Genomic DNA, 16099 nt, shown 5'->3' with positions numbered 1-16099 from the left:
TCGGTTCCCGTCTCCACCTCTGCGCAATCCCCTCCCCCGCTCAATCCTGCAAGAAGTCTTGGATAGGTTCCGGCTCAAGGAACTGGAGAGGCACGACGCCTGCCCTCAAGGACACGGGCCGACACGGATCTGTGCCCTTGTCCGCCCCACGACCTCCCACCGAGGCCCTTTAACCCCTTAGTTCCCTCAAGAGGCAGGATTTAGCGTCCCCCTCCCAGCTCTAAGTGTGGGGAAGGGCACGGTCCTGGATGCTGAGCGTCTCCCGCTCCACACACCGCAGATCTTTTTTTCCACTTCTCCCTCAGGCATGGCTTTTGCCCTCCTGTCCTCTGTGCCCCCGGTGTTCGGACTCTACACTTCTTTCTTCCCCGTCCTCATCTACACCTTGCTGGGTACTGGGAGACACTTGTCCACGGGTGAGTGACAGGGACTGTTCTTCCACTCTCTGGAGTAAAAAAGAACAGGGGTTGAGACTTGCCTGCTTGTAAGCTCCCTGGCTCTTATTCCCTTCTTCACCTCTCCCACCGTCCCTACCGCCCCTGTCTCGACCCTCTGACCCGGGCAGTGCTCGCTGGGGATGCTGAGTGGTTGCAGAGAGGCAGGGGGGTTACTCGGACTTTTTCTTTCCGGGGAATTTAGTTAAAACGAACATCTCTGAGGCTTGGAAAGTGGAGAAGAGATAAGTGGGTGGTCACCCAAAGGAGCAGGCAGTGCTCGGGGAGTCTGCTTGAGCGGGCGTCAATACGTTGCAGAGCAGTTTTCGACGGCTTGTGCGCCTGCCTGTCCCTTTATCGCCGCCAGTTGCCTGCTGTGGCACCAGCTGATGGCGCCATCGTCTTCGCCCGGGCAGCAGCCCTCGGGGCGAGCAGGGTCTGACAGCAGCACACCTGACCTAGAGCGCGGAGCCTGAGCTGCGGCCGTGCCCCGGGAGGCACAGCCGATGATCTCTGCATTTGTCCCCCAACCCATTCCTGCCCTAGGAACGTTTGCAGTGCTCAGCCTCATGACTGGCTCCGCCATCGAGCGGCTGGTGCCCGAACCCCCGGGGGGGAACCTGAGCGGAAACGAGAGGGAGCAGTTGGACGCGCAGCGGGTTGGAGCGGCAGCGGCCTTGGCCTTCGGGAGTGGGGTGCTGATGGTGAGGGAGGACCCCAGGGGAGGGCCTTGGGGGACCCACTCTGGGGGGCCGGGGTATTGGGCTGGGGAAGAGGGCCACGTCTCTGGCGCGGGACCAGGCAGAAGGTGCGCCGAGAAGCTGGTCTGGTCTCTGCCTGTTGGTGATGGCGTATCCCCGCCCGCCCCCGCCCCCGCAGCTGGGGATGTTCGTGCTGCAGCTTGGCGTCCTGTCCACATTCTTGTCCGAGCCAGTGGTCAAGGCGCTGACCAGCGGGGCCGCGCTGCACGTGCTCGTGTCCCAGCTGCCGAGCCTTTTGGGGTTGCCACTTCCGCGCCAGATCGGCTGCTTCACTCTCTTCAAGGTGGGGATGGAAGGACAATGGGGAAGAGGCTCCCAGCCCTCCCGGGAAGAGGGAAATACAAATAGGGAGGCAGGACCGCCGGTGGAGGGCGAGTGGGTTACTGAGGCGGAGGAAAGGGCTTAGGCCACAGGGCCTGAATAAGCATCGCCTGCGGGGTGGAAGTCCTGACAAAAGCCGACACAGACGGCCTTGCCTCAGCCTGGTGTCGGCGCTGGGGGGCGGTCGACCTCGGCGCAGGGCCCTTTGCTCACCGCCCCTGCCCACAGACGCTGGCCGTCGTGCTGACGGCGCTGCCCCAGAGCAGTCCCGCGGAACTGACCATCTCGGCGCTCGGTCTGGCGCTGCTAGTGCCGGTAAAGGAATTGAACGTGAGATTCCGAGACAGGCTGCCCACCCCTATCCCAGGGGAAGTCGTCATGGTGAGGATAGTCCCCGCATCTCTGCCCCCTGCCCGGCGCAGACCCTGCCCACCCTCTAGCACCTGGCCTCAAAAGACTCCGCGGGGCCGCTGCTGCCCCCTTGTGGAACGCAGAGGGGCCACAGTCGAGAGGTCCTGCCCACATGTGTACATTTCTAGGCCTCCTCTTTGAACGCTTTGGTCTGCAATAACCTTTCGAGACCTTCCACCCATACCTCCCTACTTCTCTTAAGGAACCCGCTATAGACCCCTTACTATTGCCTCTTCTTCCTCCCTACAGGGTCCCCTTGCAGTCTCGCTGATCACAGCACCTCCACTCACAGCTTCCCACAGGACCCTTCACCGTACTTCACAGTTATCTCTACAGCTCTTTCTCATACTAACTGTTCTGTCTCCACAGATACCCTATGTCTCCCTAGATGTAGCCTAGCCTCTCTACTTAGAACTGCTATGATTCCTCATGCCAGCCCACTCTTACTTTCTTCTGTCCCCTGTCACTCCATAGACCCAGGTATCCGCCACTCCTCTTCCTTCCCCACATTCCTTCACCCCAGCTACCTCAGTTGCCCAGCTCCTGGGACCACCTCCTTGTGCATTATGGTCCTCTCTCATGCTGAGCTCCTTCTGGCCTCCACCAGGGGTCCCACCCCCCATGCCCTAATTTTCTCTATTTCCCAGGTGATCCTGGCCTCAGTGCTTTGCTTCACCTCTTCCCTGGACACAAGATACAATGTCCAGATAGTGGGGGTGCTGCCTGGAGGGTAAGAGAGAGAAAAAAAAAGATGCCAGCTTTCTCTTCTCACATCTTTCCTGATAACCCAAGCATTTTCCCACCTACTCTGTTTTCTCTGCCTTCTCTACTCCTTGTAATACCAAAGCCAGCCTCACCATGAACCTCTCCCTCTGCAGATTCCCTCAACCCCTCCTCCCCAGCCTGTCTGAGCTGCCCAGGATCCTGGCCGACTCCCTGCCCATTGCACTGGTGACTTTTGCTGTGTCAGCCTCTCTGGCCTCCATCTATGCAGACAAGTATAGCTACACTATTGACTCCAACCAGGTATGACTTTGACTGTGAACCCCACCCTCATTCAAGAGCCAACCCCTAACCTGACCTCCCTCCCCACCTTTTTCTCTCCCATTCATCTCACTGCATCCCTCCAGGAGCTCTTGGCACATGGTGTCTCCAACCTCATCTCCTCCCTCTTCTCTTGCTTTCCCAACTCGGCCACCTTAGCCACGACCAGCCTATTAGTGGATGCTGGTGGGAATACACAGGTAAGAGGACATCCCTGAATGAGGAGAAAGGCTGGGGGCATCCAGATCGGGATGGAGAAACATGTGGGAGACTGGTAGATACCCAGGGGGCATCTAGATAGAGCAAGATGGGAATCTGTGAAGGAGGTGCAAGAGGGGATGAGATTTCCTAGGTAGGCAGTATGAAGGATAACAGTAAGGCCAGTTAAGACCCTCAGCCACTCAAGGGAGAGAAGACCTGTAAATATTACAGCCTAGAAAACCTTATGGAGCGGTTCTAGTCTGTCCTATAGGGTTGCTATGAGTCGGAATTGAGTGGTACAAACCAGGCATTGCAAACAGACAAGTGTCCACCTGTTTTTGTTGTTGTCAGGTGCCACCAAATCGATTTCAGCTCAACTCCTAGCCACCCCATGTGACAGAGAGAACTGCTCCGTAGGGTTTCCCAGGCTGTAAATCTTTTCGGTAGTAGATCACCAGGTCTTTCTCCCAGAGCTGCTGGGTGCACTCAAACCATCAGCCTTTTGGTTAGCAGCTGAATGGTTAGCCCCTGCACCACCAGGGCTCCTAAGCGCTCAACTGCGAGCCAAAATGTTGGAAGTTCAAACCTACCCAGAGGCACTTTGGAGGACAGACCTTGGTGATCTGCATCTGAAAGCTCTCAGCCTTAAAAACCCTATGGAGCAGTTCTACTCTTGATACTCATTCAGAAGGGACTTGCTGGCAACTAACAACAACAACAACAACAGCAACAGCTACAACAGGCTTCTAAGCACTGAGAGAGAGTATGGTGACCCAACTGTAGTTTAAAATAAGAACAATACTAAACAGTAAAATAAATTTAAGAGACAAAATTCTCATTTTTTTCCCACATGGATTATTTTGATGAATTTTTAAAAAGAAATATAACATATCAAAATTTCCCTCTAACATTTTTGGTTTCCCTTTCTTTCTTGGTGCCCTAAGCATGTGTTTCGCCTGCCTCTAGGGTAATCCAGAGGTGGCTTTTAAGATGGAGATGGGCTACAAAAAGAGAGAAGTTGCACTACATCTAAGGGGCGACTGGCAAACAACAGGCATTTAGTTGGGGGAAACAGAAAGATTGGTGTGAATAATGGCAGAAGATCTAGAAGGGGGTGAGGAATATCGATGTGGGAGGGGGACTTCCAAGGGAGAGGAGACAGCCGAGGCAGGGAGGTCTGCTCTCACCCTGGGGTGAGGGCGGGCTCCCTTCCTTCTTTCCTCCCATCCCTCTAGCTGGCAGGCCTCTTCTCCTGTGTAGTTGTCCTGTCAGTGCTGTTGTGGCTGGGGCCCTTCTTCTACTACCTGCCCAAGGTAAGGGGCAGAGGAGGCATGAGGGTGGCTTGGAGGGATGGCTGTAGACCAGAGCCTTGGGGTGGTCAGCCTGCCTCCTCTGCCCCAAGGCTGTCCTGGCCTGCATCAATATCTCCAGCATGCGCCAGATGTTCTTCCAGATGCAGGAGCTTCCACAACTATGGCGTGTCAGCCGCATGGACTTTGTGAGAAATGGCAGCATTACCTCCCCCGTTGCCCCCTTTCCATCTTCCCAGCATCCCCAGCCTCTGCCCTGGATCAAAGCTAATTGTCCTGGTTCTGCATGCCCTTCACCCTCACTCCTCACTGCACCCCCACTTCTGCAACACTCATACCTCTTAGTGCCCTTTACTCAAGAGACAAATTGAAGGCCCTTGGACCTGAATATTTAACCCCCCAGCTGGTACAAGGTCTGGGGTCGTTATATTTGGTGTGTATCCCCTGTTGGGCCGATCCTGTCCCACCTGGCCCTCTCCATCACTTGCCCTGGTAGTCACTGCCCCTGTACCCGTTTCCCTGGCAGTATGGCCCTGGGCCCTTCCTTCTGGGCAGTCTCCCTCTCCATGTCCCACAGGCTGTGTGGATGGTCACGTGGGTGGCTGTAGTGACCCTGAGTGTGGACCTGGGCCTGGCTGTGGGTGTGGTCTTCTCCATGATGACTGTGGTCTGCCGCACCCAGAGGTGGGAGTTGAGAGGAGAGGAGGGGAGAAATGATGCTTTGGGTGATTCCCCAGCCAGCCAGGCTGGAATCTAACCCCAGCTCCCTGCCCAGGGTGCAGTGCTTGGCGCTTGGACTGGCTGAAGGGACGGAGCTCTACAGGCCACTCAGAGAGAGCCACAAGGTGGGTGGGGTACAGTTAAGGAAGGAAGGGAAGATTCCACCCAAATGTTTCTCTGACCCTCTGACTTCTTAGTTCCTCCAGGTCCCGGGGCTCTGCATCCTGAGCTATCCAACACCACTCTACTTTGGAACCCGTGGGCAGTTCCGCCGCATCCTAGAGTGGCATCTGGGACTTGGAGAGAGGGGCAAGGTAAGGTCAAGGAGAGTGGTTTCTCTGGGAGTGGGAGGCGGGTGGGTGTTCCGAGGGGGACCCTTGTGCTCAAAGTGCATGCGTTCATGTTTGTGTCTTCTCTAGTGCCAACTGACTGCCCCTCTTTACTCACAGGAGACTCCAAAGCCAGATGGCCCACCTGATGCAGGTGAGATGGGATGACAAAGAAGGAGATTTGAGCATGATCCATGGAAGCATCTGAGTACTCCTCCCTTCTCCCCACCCTAGTTGCTGAGCCCATCAGAGTGGTAGTCCTTGACTGCAGTGGGGTCACCTTCGCAGATGCTGCTGGAGCCAGAGAAGTGGTACAGGTGAGGGAGAGAGTAGACTGAAGAGAAAGTCCCCTTATCATCCCACTGAAACCCCTGACATCAGAGTTAAGATCCTCCTGCCCCGTCCCCACAGCTGGCCAGCCGATGCCGAGATGCTGGAATTCACCTTCTCCTGGCTCAGTGTAATGGTGAGAGGTGTGGGTGGGTGGAGAGACCCACTGACTTGGGAATGACTGGACACTTGGGGGGAGGAAGGAGGACATGGTGTATACTTGGGGACTGAGAGCCTGATTCCTGCCCCGCACAGCCTCGGTGATGAGGACACTGACTTGGGCAGGACTCCTGGACACAGTGACCCCAGAACAGCTGTTTGTGAGTGTCCAGGATGCAGCTGCTCATGCCCTGGAGAGACTGGTGAGGGGCAATGGCAGCAGGAGTGGCAGCTAGGAGGGGCTGGGCTATATCAAGTGAGGTGTGGGTCATGGCTGAAGACCTCAGCAGGGGCATTTGGGAAGGGCACTAAGGAGGGAGATCGAGGAAGGGGTATGGATGAAATGATTATGCAATTTTAAGACCAAGCTGGGGAGATTGGATTGTGTCTAGCTATGCGTGAAGAACTGAGAAACTAAGGTCCCAAAGGGGGTGGTGGTGCCCCTCAGAGGACTACCAAATCTCAGGTGGGGATGGGGGTTGCCTAATCTACTCCTGACATGTTCCCTCTCTTCTCTAGGAGCTCGCTGGTCCAAAAACTTGCACAGTGTGGGTCTGATTTGGTTACTTGGAGAGTAGACAGCCCCAACAACATTGTGGGGGGAGGACCATGGCTCCAAGCCCCCGTAATTAATGTGGCTAATAAAATGAAGTTGGGAGCTTCTGAGACCCATGAAGTGAGTCTGGATGTCTGCACAGAGATCCCTGGTACCCTTCCTCCATGCCAACAGCAATGCAAAGACACAACTGAGAATGGCTTTGCTGCGTGTTCACCAACCCCCACCTCAGCTCCAGAGTCATAAGTTCTCTCCACGGGGGTGGAGCTGGAGCCAGTGCACAGAGTCCTGGATCCAGAGATGGGTGTGGGGGGCACACCTCCGGGATTACATTTGAGGAGGCTTCCCCACCCCCCAGTCCCAAGATGAGACGAGAGTGTTTCTACTTCAGGTTCTTGGAGTCCCCCTGGGCTCTTTGGCACTTGGAAAGCAACCCCCCAATTTCCTGCCCCATTAGAATGAGGTCTGGGGGAGGACTTGGCACTGGCTGTGGGAAAGGGTATGGCTCCATCATGCCCCTGGGCACTCGAGGAAAGGAGGGGTGTCACCAGGACAAGCCCCTCTTTAGGATCAGGTTCTGAAGATGAGGGGTGGGGGGCTGGAGGGTCGGAGACAGTCAGTCCAATGGTCACTGGGTGGTGGGGTTTGCTGAAAATTCCTGGCAGGGAAAGGAGGAAGGACCCACTTGATAATCGAAAGGCCCTGAGTGGCCATCACTCCGCGGTCATGCACTGTAGTCGGTGTTTGAAGAAAAGCAGCCGGTGTTTGGCCACCTGACTTTCGTCCAGTGATCCTGGGTAGCGATACCGGGCATAAGTCTCTGCCCTGGCATCTCTTGACACCCAAGGAAGCTTCACCTTGGATGCATGATCCACAATGACATCTGAGCAGGAGCCCACTTGAAGGGAACCAAGCCCATCCAGGAAGAATTCTGGAGATGGGGAGGGGGACAGAGAAAGGTCCTGAGGATGCAAAAGGCCAACCCTTAAGGGAGAACTGAGAGTTGGGGTACAGAGGGTGCATATGCAAAGACTCCCTTTCTAAGGACCTTGGGCATGTGAGTAAATCCCTCTGGATTTGTTTTACTCTTCTGTAAAATGGAGTCGATATGCTTGCCTTGAGCTTTGACAACAGAAAAAGTCACCCCCCCACTGCCCAGAGATTCAATAAATGCCTGATGGGGTGCTCCAGGTGTGGTCTGAACCAGGGGAATTGGCTCGGAGTTAAGTAGGGGTAGCAGTGACTTTTTTTTTTTTTTTTTTTTTTAGCAGTGACAATCGCCAGGAGGTTCACAAACCCAGGGGTACCCAGCAGCTGTACTAGGGGTGTAGGTTTACAGGGCCGGGAGGGAGTGGGAGCTCTGTCTCCCACAGGGAGTTCTCAGCCCCAGGGCAAGTGTTTGTATGCCTTGGTAGAACCGCTCTAGCGGCTCCAGGTGGCAGCTGTGGGCTCCTCTGGGGTGGGCAAAGAAGACGGGCCCCTGTACAGGGCCCCGTGGGGTCCTTGCCAGGCCCGACCGGGAGGGGGCTCTACTCACCCAGATGGGCTACGCGGTTGAGTCGCGGGTCGAAGCCGACCGCGCGCACCTTGTCGGTTCGCGCTAAGAAGAAATTGACGACGCCGTCGGTGACTACGCAGCTCGGGAAGCCAACGAGCTCTTGGTGGAAGCCGCGTCTCTGCCGAAGGCAGTTCCCGCTGCCTGGAGCGCCGGGCTCCACGGTTAGCAGCTGCCGGTATGTGGTGGCAAAGCCCGAGATCTCGCGCACCGCGCCCCCTACCTGCGGGCAGTGGGAAAGTGGCTCCAGACCCGGCGGGGATGGGGAAGGTCTGTGCCCCTCTCCCCCCGGGACGGTTCCCCTGCTAGCCCTCTCCTGCTTCACCCCTGTAGGACCCAGAGCATCACCCGGGCCCCACTTCCTCATCCTCCCTCGGCCCCAGGGCTCTCTCAGCCCAGCTCTCTCCCCCCCCACCTCCCCCCTAGCCAGCACCCCTCCCCACCAGATCCAGCGGGGTCCTCTCCAGCACGTCCACTAGCTTCTCTAGCCGTGTCCGCGCAGTGAAAACGAAATCGTCGTCCACCCACAACACATACTTGGTGGTCACTTGGGAAACAGCCAGGTTCCGGCCTGCGAACCAGCCCTGGGGGAGGGGTGCGTGTGGTTGGAGGAGGCTGTAGAGATAAGACAGACCCCGCTGTCCCCTTTCTTCTTCTTTCCCTGACCCGTTTTAACAGCCTGTGCCCCTCTCCAAACTTTGGAGTGCTTAGGAATGGCCGGGAGCTAAGTTAAAAACAAAAACAAAAAAACACTCCTAGGGGTTCTAAGTCAGCGTTCTGGGGAATGATCCTGGAATACATTCGTTCATTCATTCATCCATCAACTACTTCTTGAGCGCCCACTATGCCTTAGGCGTTATTCTAAGAATGCAGCAGCGAACAAGATAGGCAGAACTCTTGCTCCCACGGAGCTTACGTTCTAGGAATCTGCATGCCTAGCAGGCACCCCAGTGATTCTGAGACAGATGGAGGCTGCAGTCTGACAGCAAGCCCCTCCTGCAGCCACCCAGCCTCGCTGGTTTCACACCTTGCCAAAGGGCATGAGATAGTGCTCGACATGTGGGCCGCTGACGCGCTCAGGCTTCTCGCTGTCGTCAGCGATGACCACGGTGACCGTCGGGTAGAAGCGGCGGATGCTGGCGATGAGCGTCCGTAGCCGGTCATAACGAAGGAAAGTCTTGGTGGCGATGGTGACCAGAGCGCTGATGTTGTACTGAGCTGGGAGTGAGGGCGCAGGGTTGGGTGCAGATAAGAAGGATAGAGAGTGAGGAACATGAAGACATCCCCTCCTAAGGCCGTCCCCTCCCCTTATAGGGTCAGACCTAGGTCCCTGCCCCCATCAGCCAGCCTCACCTCCCTGGGGTAGAGCTCCAGGTGGGTACAGACGCGGGTTAGGTGGGTGTCTGATGCGGATGGTGAAGGCAGCCTCATGTCCCTCGGTGCAGAACCGGACTATGGAGAAAGAATATGGTAGGAGAAAGGACATGGGAAGTACCCTTAAGTCTGGGGCAGCATTCCCTATTCAAGCCAATCAATATGAAAGTGCCTGCTTGGTGTTCAGCCTTTCTAGGTCTTGGTGGACAAGAACACAAGGTCCTTATCTCCATGGAGCTTATATTCTAATGGCTGGGAGAAAGACAATAAAAAAGTTTTAATTAAAAGCAAACCTTTATCGCATATTTACAATGTGCCAGGCACTTTTGAAATGACCTTAAATGCATTTACTCATTTAATCCTCACAACAGCCCTGTTAAGTAGATTCCTAGTGCAGAAAAGAAAACCCAGGCACAGAGAAATTAACCCTTCTATGTGCGACGGTACATACAGTCATACAGTGACCATGAACTTTTTCAGCCTCTGGGTTTATTGGGAAGCTGCTGTACCATTGACAGTATGTGCTTCCACAAGGCAGGGGTCCTTATGACTGTTTGAAACTGAAGAAATGAGTGTATACCTCAAATTAGTATTTTTACAGGGTATCACATGAGGTGCCTGAATTTTTGGTAGGAAAAATAGAAATTTTTGAAAATTTTTATTTGTTACACATATGTACCAATAGATTACGGTGGGGACTCTGGGATACAATTAGTGGTGCTTCATATATACCACTAAACACTTAGGGTAGGCTTGTGGGAGGGGGCAAGAAAAAAAATACATATTACCTACCAAAAATTCAGACACACTCAATGACTGAGCATGCTTTCATTAATGAAAATACATGCTGTCAACAAAAATGTCAAAACAGGAAATAACTGGGCCACCAGAGGGTTAAGCAATTTGTCCACATTTAGCAGCTATTAAGCACTAAAGATGGGATAGGAACCCTGACAGTCTGGTTCCATCCGGATTAAGTAAACAAGAGAATTCAGATCTTGATAACTATTGAATAGAAAATAAGACAAGTAATGTGATAGTACATGAGATGTACTTTAGACACGTTAACAGGAAAGACCAGTACATGAGATATACTTGGGACATGTTATCAGGAGGGATTGGTCCCTAGAGAAGGGCATCATGCTTGGTAAAAGAGAGGGTCAGTGAAAAAGAGTAAGACCCTCAACAAGATGGATTGACACAGTGGCTGCAATAACGGGCTCAAACATGGGAACGATTGTAAGGATGGCACAGGACCAGGCAGTGTTCAGTGTTTTGTTCTGTTGTACATAGGGTTGCTATGATAGGAACTGACTCCATGGCACCTAACAACAACCACAATGTAATAGTAGAGACATTTGAGCTGAAATCTAAGTGACAAGGAGGGGCCAGCCATGCAAAAATCTGGGGGAAGAGCATTCCAGGCAGAGGATAGCAAGTGCAAAGGCCCAGCGGTGGCAGCAGGCTTAGTGTAGCAAGCCTTAGAGAGAAGTAGGAGGGCTGTGTTAAGCCCCTTTTGCTAGGAGAGAAACAGAGCTCAGGAAAGTAAAACCCTTGCCTCCTAGTAAGTGGTAGGCTGGGAATACAGCCTGAGTCTTCTGGTTCCTGGGCCAATCCACTTCCTGGGGCCCTCATGGTTGGCCTGGAGAGGGGACACACCCAAGGCTAGAGTTTCCCCCTGGCCTGCTCTGGTCCCGGGTGAACAAAGGCTCCTTCTCTTCCTCCCTGGCCCTGCTGGCCCAGCTGAAATGCCCATTGTGCATCTGGGCAACTCTGGCCATTGCCCGAGTATCTCCCACGCCCTCTGCCATTTGCCTGCCCCAGGCTTTCTTGGTCCTCTCTGCCCATGCCGCCCTCTCCTACCTCCATTCAGGCCTCATACCTGTGTCTGCTGTGTTGGCCTGGTAGCTTCGGCTGCTGTAAGTGACCAGCTGCAGCTGCCGGTTGAGCTGGTCCAGCCCTGGGCTAGTGAGTGTGAGGTCCGGCTGCCCCTCTCCAGTGAGAGTCACTCCTGTCACTTCCCCTGCCACATCCCAGGTGCCCAGGGAGGCAGTCAGGTTCACCTGGGTGAGGAGGTTGGAGAGTGTAGGGTTAGGCCCCAGACCCACCTCTTCCCTCCCTTGTCCTTCCATCCCTCCCTTGGCCCTGTCTCTCTCCCAGCATCCTCGCTGCCCCCCCTGGCCTCCCTGCTGTCCTGTTCCCTCTCACCTGGTATAGCTCCCGACCTGAAGATGCCTGCAGGCTTAGCCCTGGGAGGAAGGATGGGAGATCAGAATCACAGAGAGCCCTGATTTCTTCCTCACTTTCTCTTCCCTCTTCCAGCACACACAACACATGACTTTTCACCATTCTTTTCCCATTGAGGCCTCAACAGGGAATATTGGCTAACACAGCCTAGAGTGGCTGGTTTTTGGCTCCTTCTCATCTCTCATCAAAGCAGTATCTCTTCTATGGTCTGGCCTGTCCACCCACCTAACCTTTGGTCAGTCAGCAAAGCATAGATTCTTCTCCTCAAACCTCCGCAATTGCCCAAATCAAACCAAACCTGTTGCCATGGAGTCTGTTTCGACTCGTGGTGACCCCATGTGTTACAGAGTAGGATTGCTCCATAGACTTTTCTTTACAGAAGGAGCCCTCGTGGCACAGTGATTAAGCACTCAGTTGCTAACTGAAAGATCAGCAGTTTGAACCCACCAGCTGCACCACAGGAGAAAGATATGGTGATCTGCTTCCGTAAAGATTACAAACCTTGGAAACACTATGGGACAGTTCTACTATGTCCTATAGGGTCGCTGTGAGTTGGAATCGACCACAGAGCAATTAAAAAAAAAAACTTTATGGAAGCTGATTGCCAGGTCTTTCTTCCAAAGCACGCCTGGCTGTGTTTGAACTGCGAACTGCCAACCCTTAGGTTAGTTGTCAAGTGTACAGTCTTCCACAATTCCTGACAACCTTAGCATCCCTCTGTCCCCAACTCCCATTTCATGAACCCCTTTCTGACCTCCAAGTCCTCCTCTCAAAAGAATTTCATCTCCCATTCCAACTTTCCCTCATTCTTCCTCACCCAACCTCTGGCCCTGCCACCCTCACTGTGGCCCAAGTCGTTCTCTAGACCTTCTTCCTCACCTGGCACTAAGATGCTCCTGAGGGGCTGCACCTCCACACCCTGCAAGGGATACTGTAGGGGAGAATTGGCAGGGGCTATGAGCAGCTGGTCAGCTGGGGACTGGATCCTGGCAGTGGAGGAGAGGAAACAGAGAGGGGAGTCAGACGGAAAGGGGCTCTCCTGTTATGCCCACCTCCAGGCCTCCCACTGCTTTCCCCCTCAGAGCCACCCTCTTCCTTCTTGCTGGCACCTTGAAAGGAAGGCCTGGAACTCCTGCTCCCTGGCGGCAGAGGCAGCCCTCAGCTCCTGAGGGTCAAAGGCCTTGGTGAGGTCAAAGGCTTGGACTTGCCTCTGGAAGGGGAGGGAAAGACCCTTTCCACTGAACTCACAACTGCAGTTGTTTTGAGCCAGCAGCCTGGAGGGGGGAGGAGGAGACATCAGAGCTCAGCCACATAGCTCCACTCCTGCCACAAACTATTTATATAGCACCCTACACCTTGGCCTCCTCACACTGCCCATTCAATATTTGTCCCCTTAAACATTTTTTTTTTTTTAAACATTGCTCTTCAGCTAATTCTCAAGAGGGAGGACCATAGATAGGATGCCTCCTCCCCTCAGTCTGGATTTTACCGAGGGAGGCAGAGAAAAAGGCCTATTACTAGGATTTCCAGAGCTTCCTGCCCACCATTCAGGACCCGGTCTGGAATCTCCCCTATTGACTGACTCACACCAGGGACTCTTTCAGGCCCCTCCCCTGACTGAACACTCTCCCACCCCCATCTCCAAGATAAGGTTCAGGGAAAACAGATTCCGCGCCCCCCCGCCCCGCGCCCGAGCCTTAGCGTTCCTCCCCACCCCCACTTCACCCCCATACAACCAGTCTGGAGAACCCAGGCATCAGAGCCCAGCACCAGAAGAAACAAAAGCCTCCCCACCCCCTGCGCCGCCCCCTAGCTGCCACTAGAGAGATTCACTCACCCCACCACTTGCTCCTTGATCTTGACCGGGATGTGTGCGTAGCGGGGCTCTGGGGTGAGATCTGGCAGCTGAGGTCTGGGGGGACCCTGCAGGGGTGCCCACTGCGCAGGGGGGGCCCGGAGGCCCGGCGCGTTCCGGGTGCTCGCGTACAGGAGCCCCAGCGAGGCGCAGGCGAGCAGCAGGACCAGCAGGCAAAGGGCCCTGCGGCCCAGCCGCATCCTGGAGATGAGGAAGGGTGAAAGGTAGGGCGTGGGCCGGCACCCTTGCTCCGGAGGCTCCTTCCGGCTCCTCCGGGGGCTTTCCACACCTCGCGCGCTAGAACGTGCGTAACGACTTGCTCCCCCCTTTACTTCCCCCACCCGGTCTTCTCCTCCCCTCACTGCCCCAGCCACAGGGGATCTCTTCCTCCTTTCTTCTCGCCCTCTCCGGCAACTCGATTTGTCCTCATATCCGAGGCCCGGCATCCCGACGCAAGAGACATTTGGATGCCCGGGTTTCGGCGCGGCCGCTCGTAGGTGGAAAAGCACCGTTTTGTTAGAGCAGCAGCGGCCCCCAAAGCCTGCCTCCCGTCTGGGCTCGCGCATTTCCCCGCTCCCCAGCCAGAGCATCACCTGGCCCGGGTGGGCTGCAGAGGGCGGCTCCACACCTTGCTTGTCAAGAAAAATGCAGCATCACGCCCACGCTATCGGGTGCCCCGGCGGAGGTGACCCGGTAAATGGCTCGGCAAGCGGGGGAGGAAGGGACAGAGTGGATTGACGCGTACGCCTCCCACCCCCAGCTCGGCCCTCATCCAGCCCGGGCACTGACCTGTCTACCGCTCTACGGCCGAGGCACGCTTGCGGTCCCGGCTGCGCTGGGCAACCAGCGCTGGCCTGGGGGTCCTCATGGGGCCGGGGCGGTCTGTGTGAGAAGTCGGCGTGAGCCTGAGTGTAGGGACTCCTCCTGCCTCCAGAAAGCGCTCAAGCACTCTCGCCCGCGGATTCTCGGGGCTTTGTGGACCGCGACGCGGGGGTGACTCTGGGCGTTACCTGCGGTGGGGAAACCGAGTTGAGAACGGCCGCGTTTCAGCCCCGGAAACAAAGCCGGGGATCCCTGGCGCCCTGCCCTACTTGCCGGGCGGGGAAGGTTCAAGCCGCCGCCCGGCCCTAGGTATCGCGACGCGGCTCGGTTCGGTTACCCGGCTGGTTGCGGCGAAGGCTCTGTCTCCGCGCCGGGAATGCGAGCGCCGGGGCGCCTTCTGGTGGGAGCGGAGGAAATTGCAGAGGCGCGGAGCCGGAGCACAAGGCTGTCCCCGCATCATTCAGCTCTTCGCCCCCAAACTTTGGCGTCTCAGCCATCTGCCCCCAGTTCCAGCCGTCCTATTTCCCACTCACTCAGTCTCCCTTCCATCGCTATTGTACACAAGAATGGGCTTTGGGAGGGAATGGGCCGAGGGCGCCCTAACACCCCATTTAAAAAGGAAGTTTGAGTTATTAGAGTGCAATAAAGGAAACAAGACTACATCTTGGAAAATAAAATCTCTGCCTGGCCATCTGGGGTCTTAAACACTAGCAAGCGGCCATCTAAGTTGCATCAATTGGTCTCAACCCACCTGGAGCAAAGGAGAATGAAGAACACCAAAGACACAAGGTAATTATGAGCCCAAGAGACAGAAAGGGTCACATAAACCAGAGACTACATCAGCCTGAGACCAGAAGAACTAGATGGTGCCCGGCTACAACCAGTGACTGCCCTGACAGGGAACACAACAGAGAACCCCTGAGGGAGCAGGAGAGCAGTGGGATGCAGACCTCAAATTCTGTGAGAAGACCAGACTTAATGGTCTGACTGAAACTAGAAGGACCCCAGAGGTCATGATCCCCAGACCTTCTGTTAGCCCAAGACAGGAGCCATTCCCAAAGCCAACTCTTCAGACAGGGATTGGACTGGACAATGGGATAGAAAATGATACTGGTGAGGAGTGACCTTCTTGGATCAAGTAGACACATGAGACTATGTGGGCAGCTCCTGTCTGGAGCGGAGATGAGAAGGCAGAGGGGGACAGAAGCTGGCTGAATGGACAGGGAAATACAGGGTGGAGAGAAGGAGCGTGCTGTCTCATTAGGTGGAAAGCAACTAGGAGTATATGGCAAGGTGTATATAAATTTTTGTATGAGAGACTGACTTAATTTGTAAACTTTCACTTAAAGCACAATTAAAAAAAAAAAAAAAAAAAAACCTCTGCCTGGCAAACAAAGACAGACTCAAAGCCTCCTGTCCTATTATCTGGCCTGTGGTGACTCTGTGTGTTATCTTTCTAGGAGCAGTCACCAGGCCATTTCTTCTGAAGACTCGTTGGGTAGGGTCGATGGATGGGTTCAACTGCTAACCTTTGGGTTATCAACCGATGACAAACCACTGTGCCACCGGCGTTCCTTTAATTCAGGGGCCTGCTTCTCTTAACTTTTCCTATGGTGCAGGCTTGCAAGAGGAAGGAGCCAGTGTAGCTACTAGGGCTGGTGGTACCCAGA

At 55.0% G+C, this 16099-nt stretch overlaps 2 protein-coding genes across 4 annotated transcripts; one reads left to right on the top strand and one right to left on the bottom strand.

Moving 5' to 3' along the window:
- Positions 1-577: 577 nt before the first annotated feature.
- Positions 578-6299, top strand: SLC26A10P (Solute carrier family 26 member 10). Its single transcript, XM_064283986.1, is given in 15 exon segments — positions 578-1138; positions 1314-1478; positions 1745-1897; positions 2575-2657; positions 2806-2953; positions 3058-3171; positions 4408-4485; positions 4575-4670; positions 5060-5166; positions 5258-5327; positions 5400-5516; positions 5652-5685; positions 5766-5848; positions 5943-5997; positions 6117-6299. Coding segments are annotated over 15 exon segments (1665 nt in total). The 5' UTR covers positions 578-940; the 3' UTR covers positions 6281-6299.
- Positions 6300-6651: 352 nt separating this feature from the next.
- B4GALNT1 (beta-1,4-N-acetyl-galactosaminyltransferase 1) lies at positions 6652-13884 on the bottom strand. Of its 3 annotated transcripts, none has more exons than XM_064283980.1 (10): positions 13590-13880; positions 12862-13026; positions 12632-12738; positions 11714-11754; positions 11388-11568; positions 9485-9583; positions 9159-9349; positions 8575-8746; positions 8114-8354; positions 6652-7507 (listed from the first exon to the last, which is right to left on the bottom strand). In XM_064283980.1, the coding sequence occupies exons 1-10, from the start codon at positions 13805-13807 to the stop codon at positions 7147-7149; spliced, it is 1776 nt and encodes a 591-aa protein (XP_064140050.1). In that variant the 5' UTR covers positions 13808-13880; the 3' UTR covers positions 6652-7146. The 3 variants fall into 3 exon arrangements, with proteins under 3 accessions (XP_064140050.1, XP_003405208.2, XP_064140051.1); XM_003405160.4 differs by having other exon boundaries at positions 7180-7507; positions 8575-8715; positions 13590-13878; XM_064283981.1 differs by lacking the exon at positions 12862-13026 and having other exon boundaries at positions 7180-7507; positions 8575-8715; positions 13590-13884.
- Positions 13885-16099: the final 2215 nt, after the last annotated feature.

The sequence above is a fragment of the Loxodonta africana genome, chromosome 4, assembly GCF_030014295.1.
Source record: "Loxodonta africana isolate mLoxAfr1 chromosome 4, mLoxAfr1.hap2, whole genome shotgun sequence".
Lineage (NCBI taxonomy): Eukaryota > Metazoa > Chordata > Mammalia > Proboscidea > Elephantidae > Loxodonta > Loxodonta africana.
Note: the sequence above shows the minus strand (reverse complement) of the source record. Positions and strands in the feature narration are given on the sequence as shown.

Bases quoted from the DNA above. Each gene is read 5' to 3' on its own strand.
- B4GALNT1 (XM_064283980.1), bottom strand. From the start codon at position 13,807: ATGCGGCTGGGCCGCAGGGCCCTTTGCCTGCTGGTCCTGCTGCTCGCC. The intron at 11,755-12,631 runs GTGAGGAAGAAG...CCTTCCTCCCAG, and splicing joins CAGGAGCATCTTAGTGCCAG to GGCTAAGCCTGCAGGCATCT. The intron at 8,355-8,574 runs GTGGGGAGGGGT...CACTGCCCGCAG, and splicing joins AGAGGACCCCGCTGGATCTG to GTAGGGGGCGCGGTGCGCGA.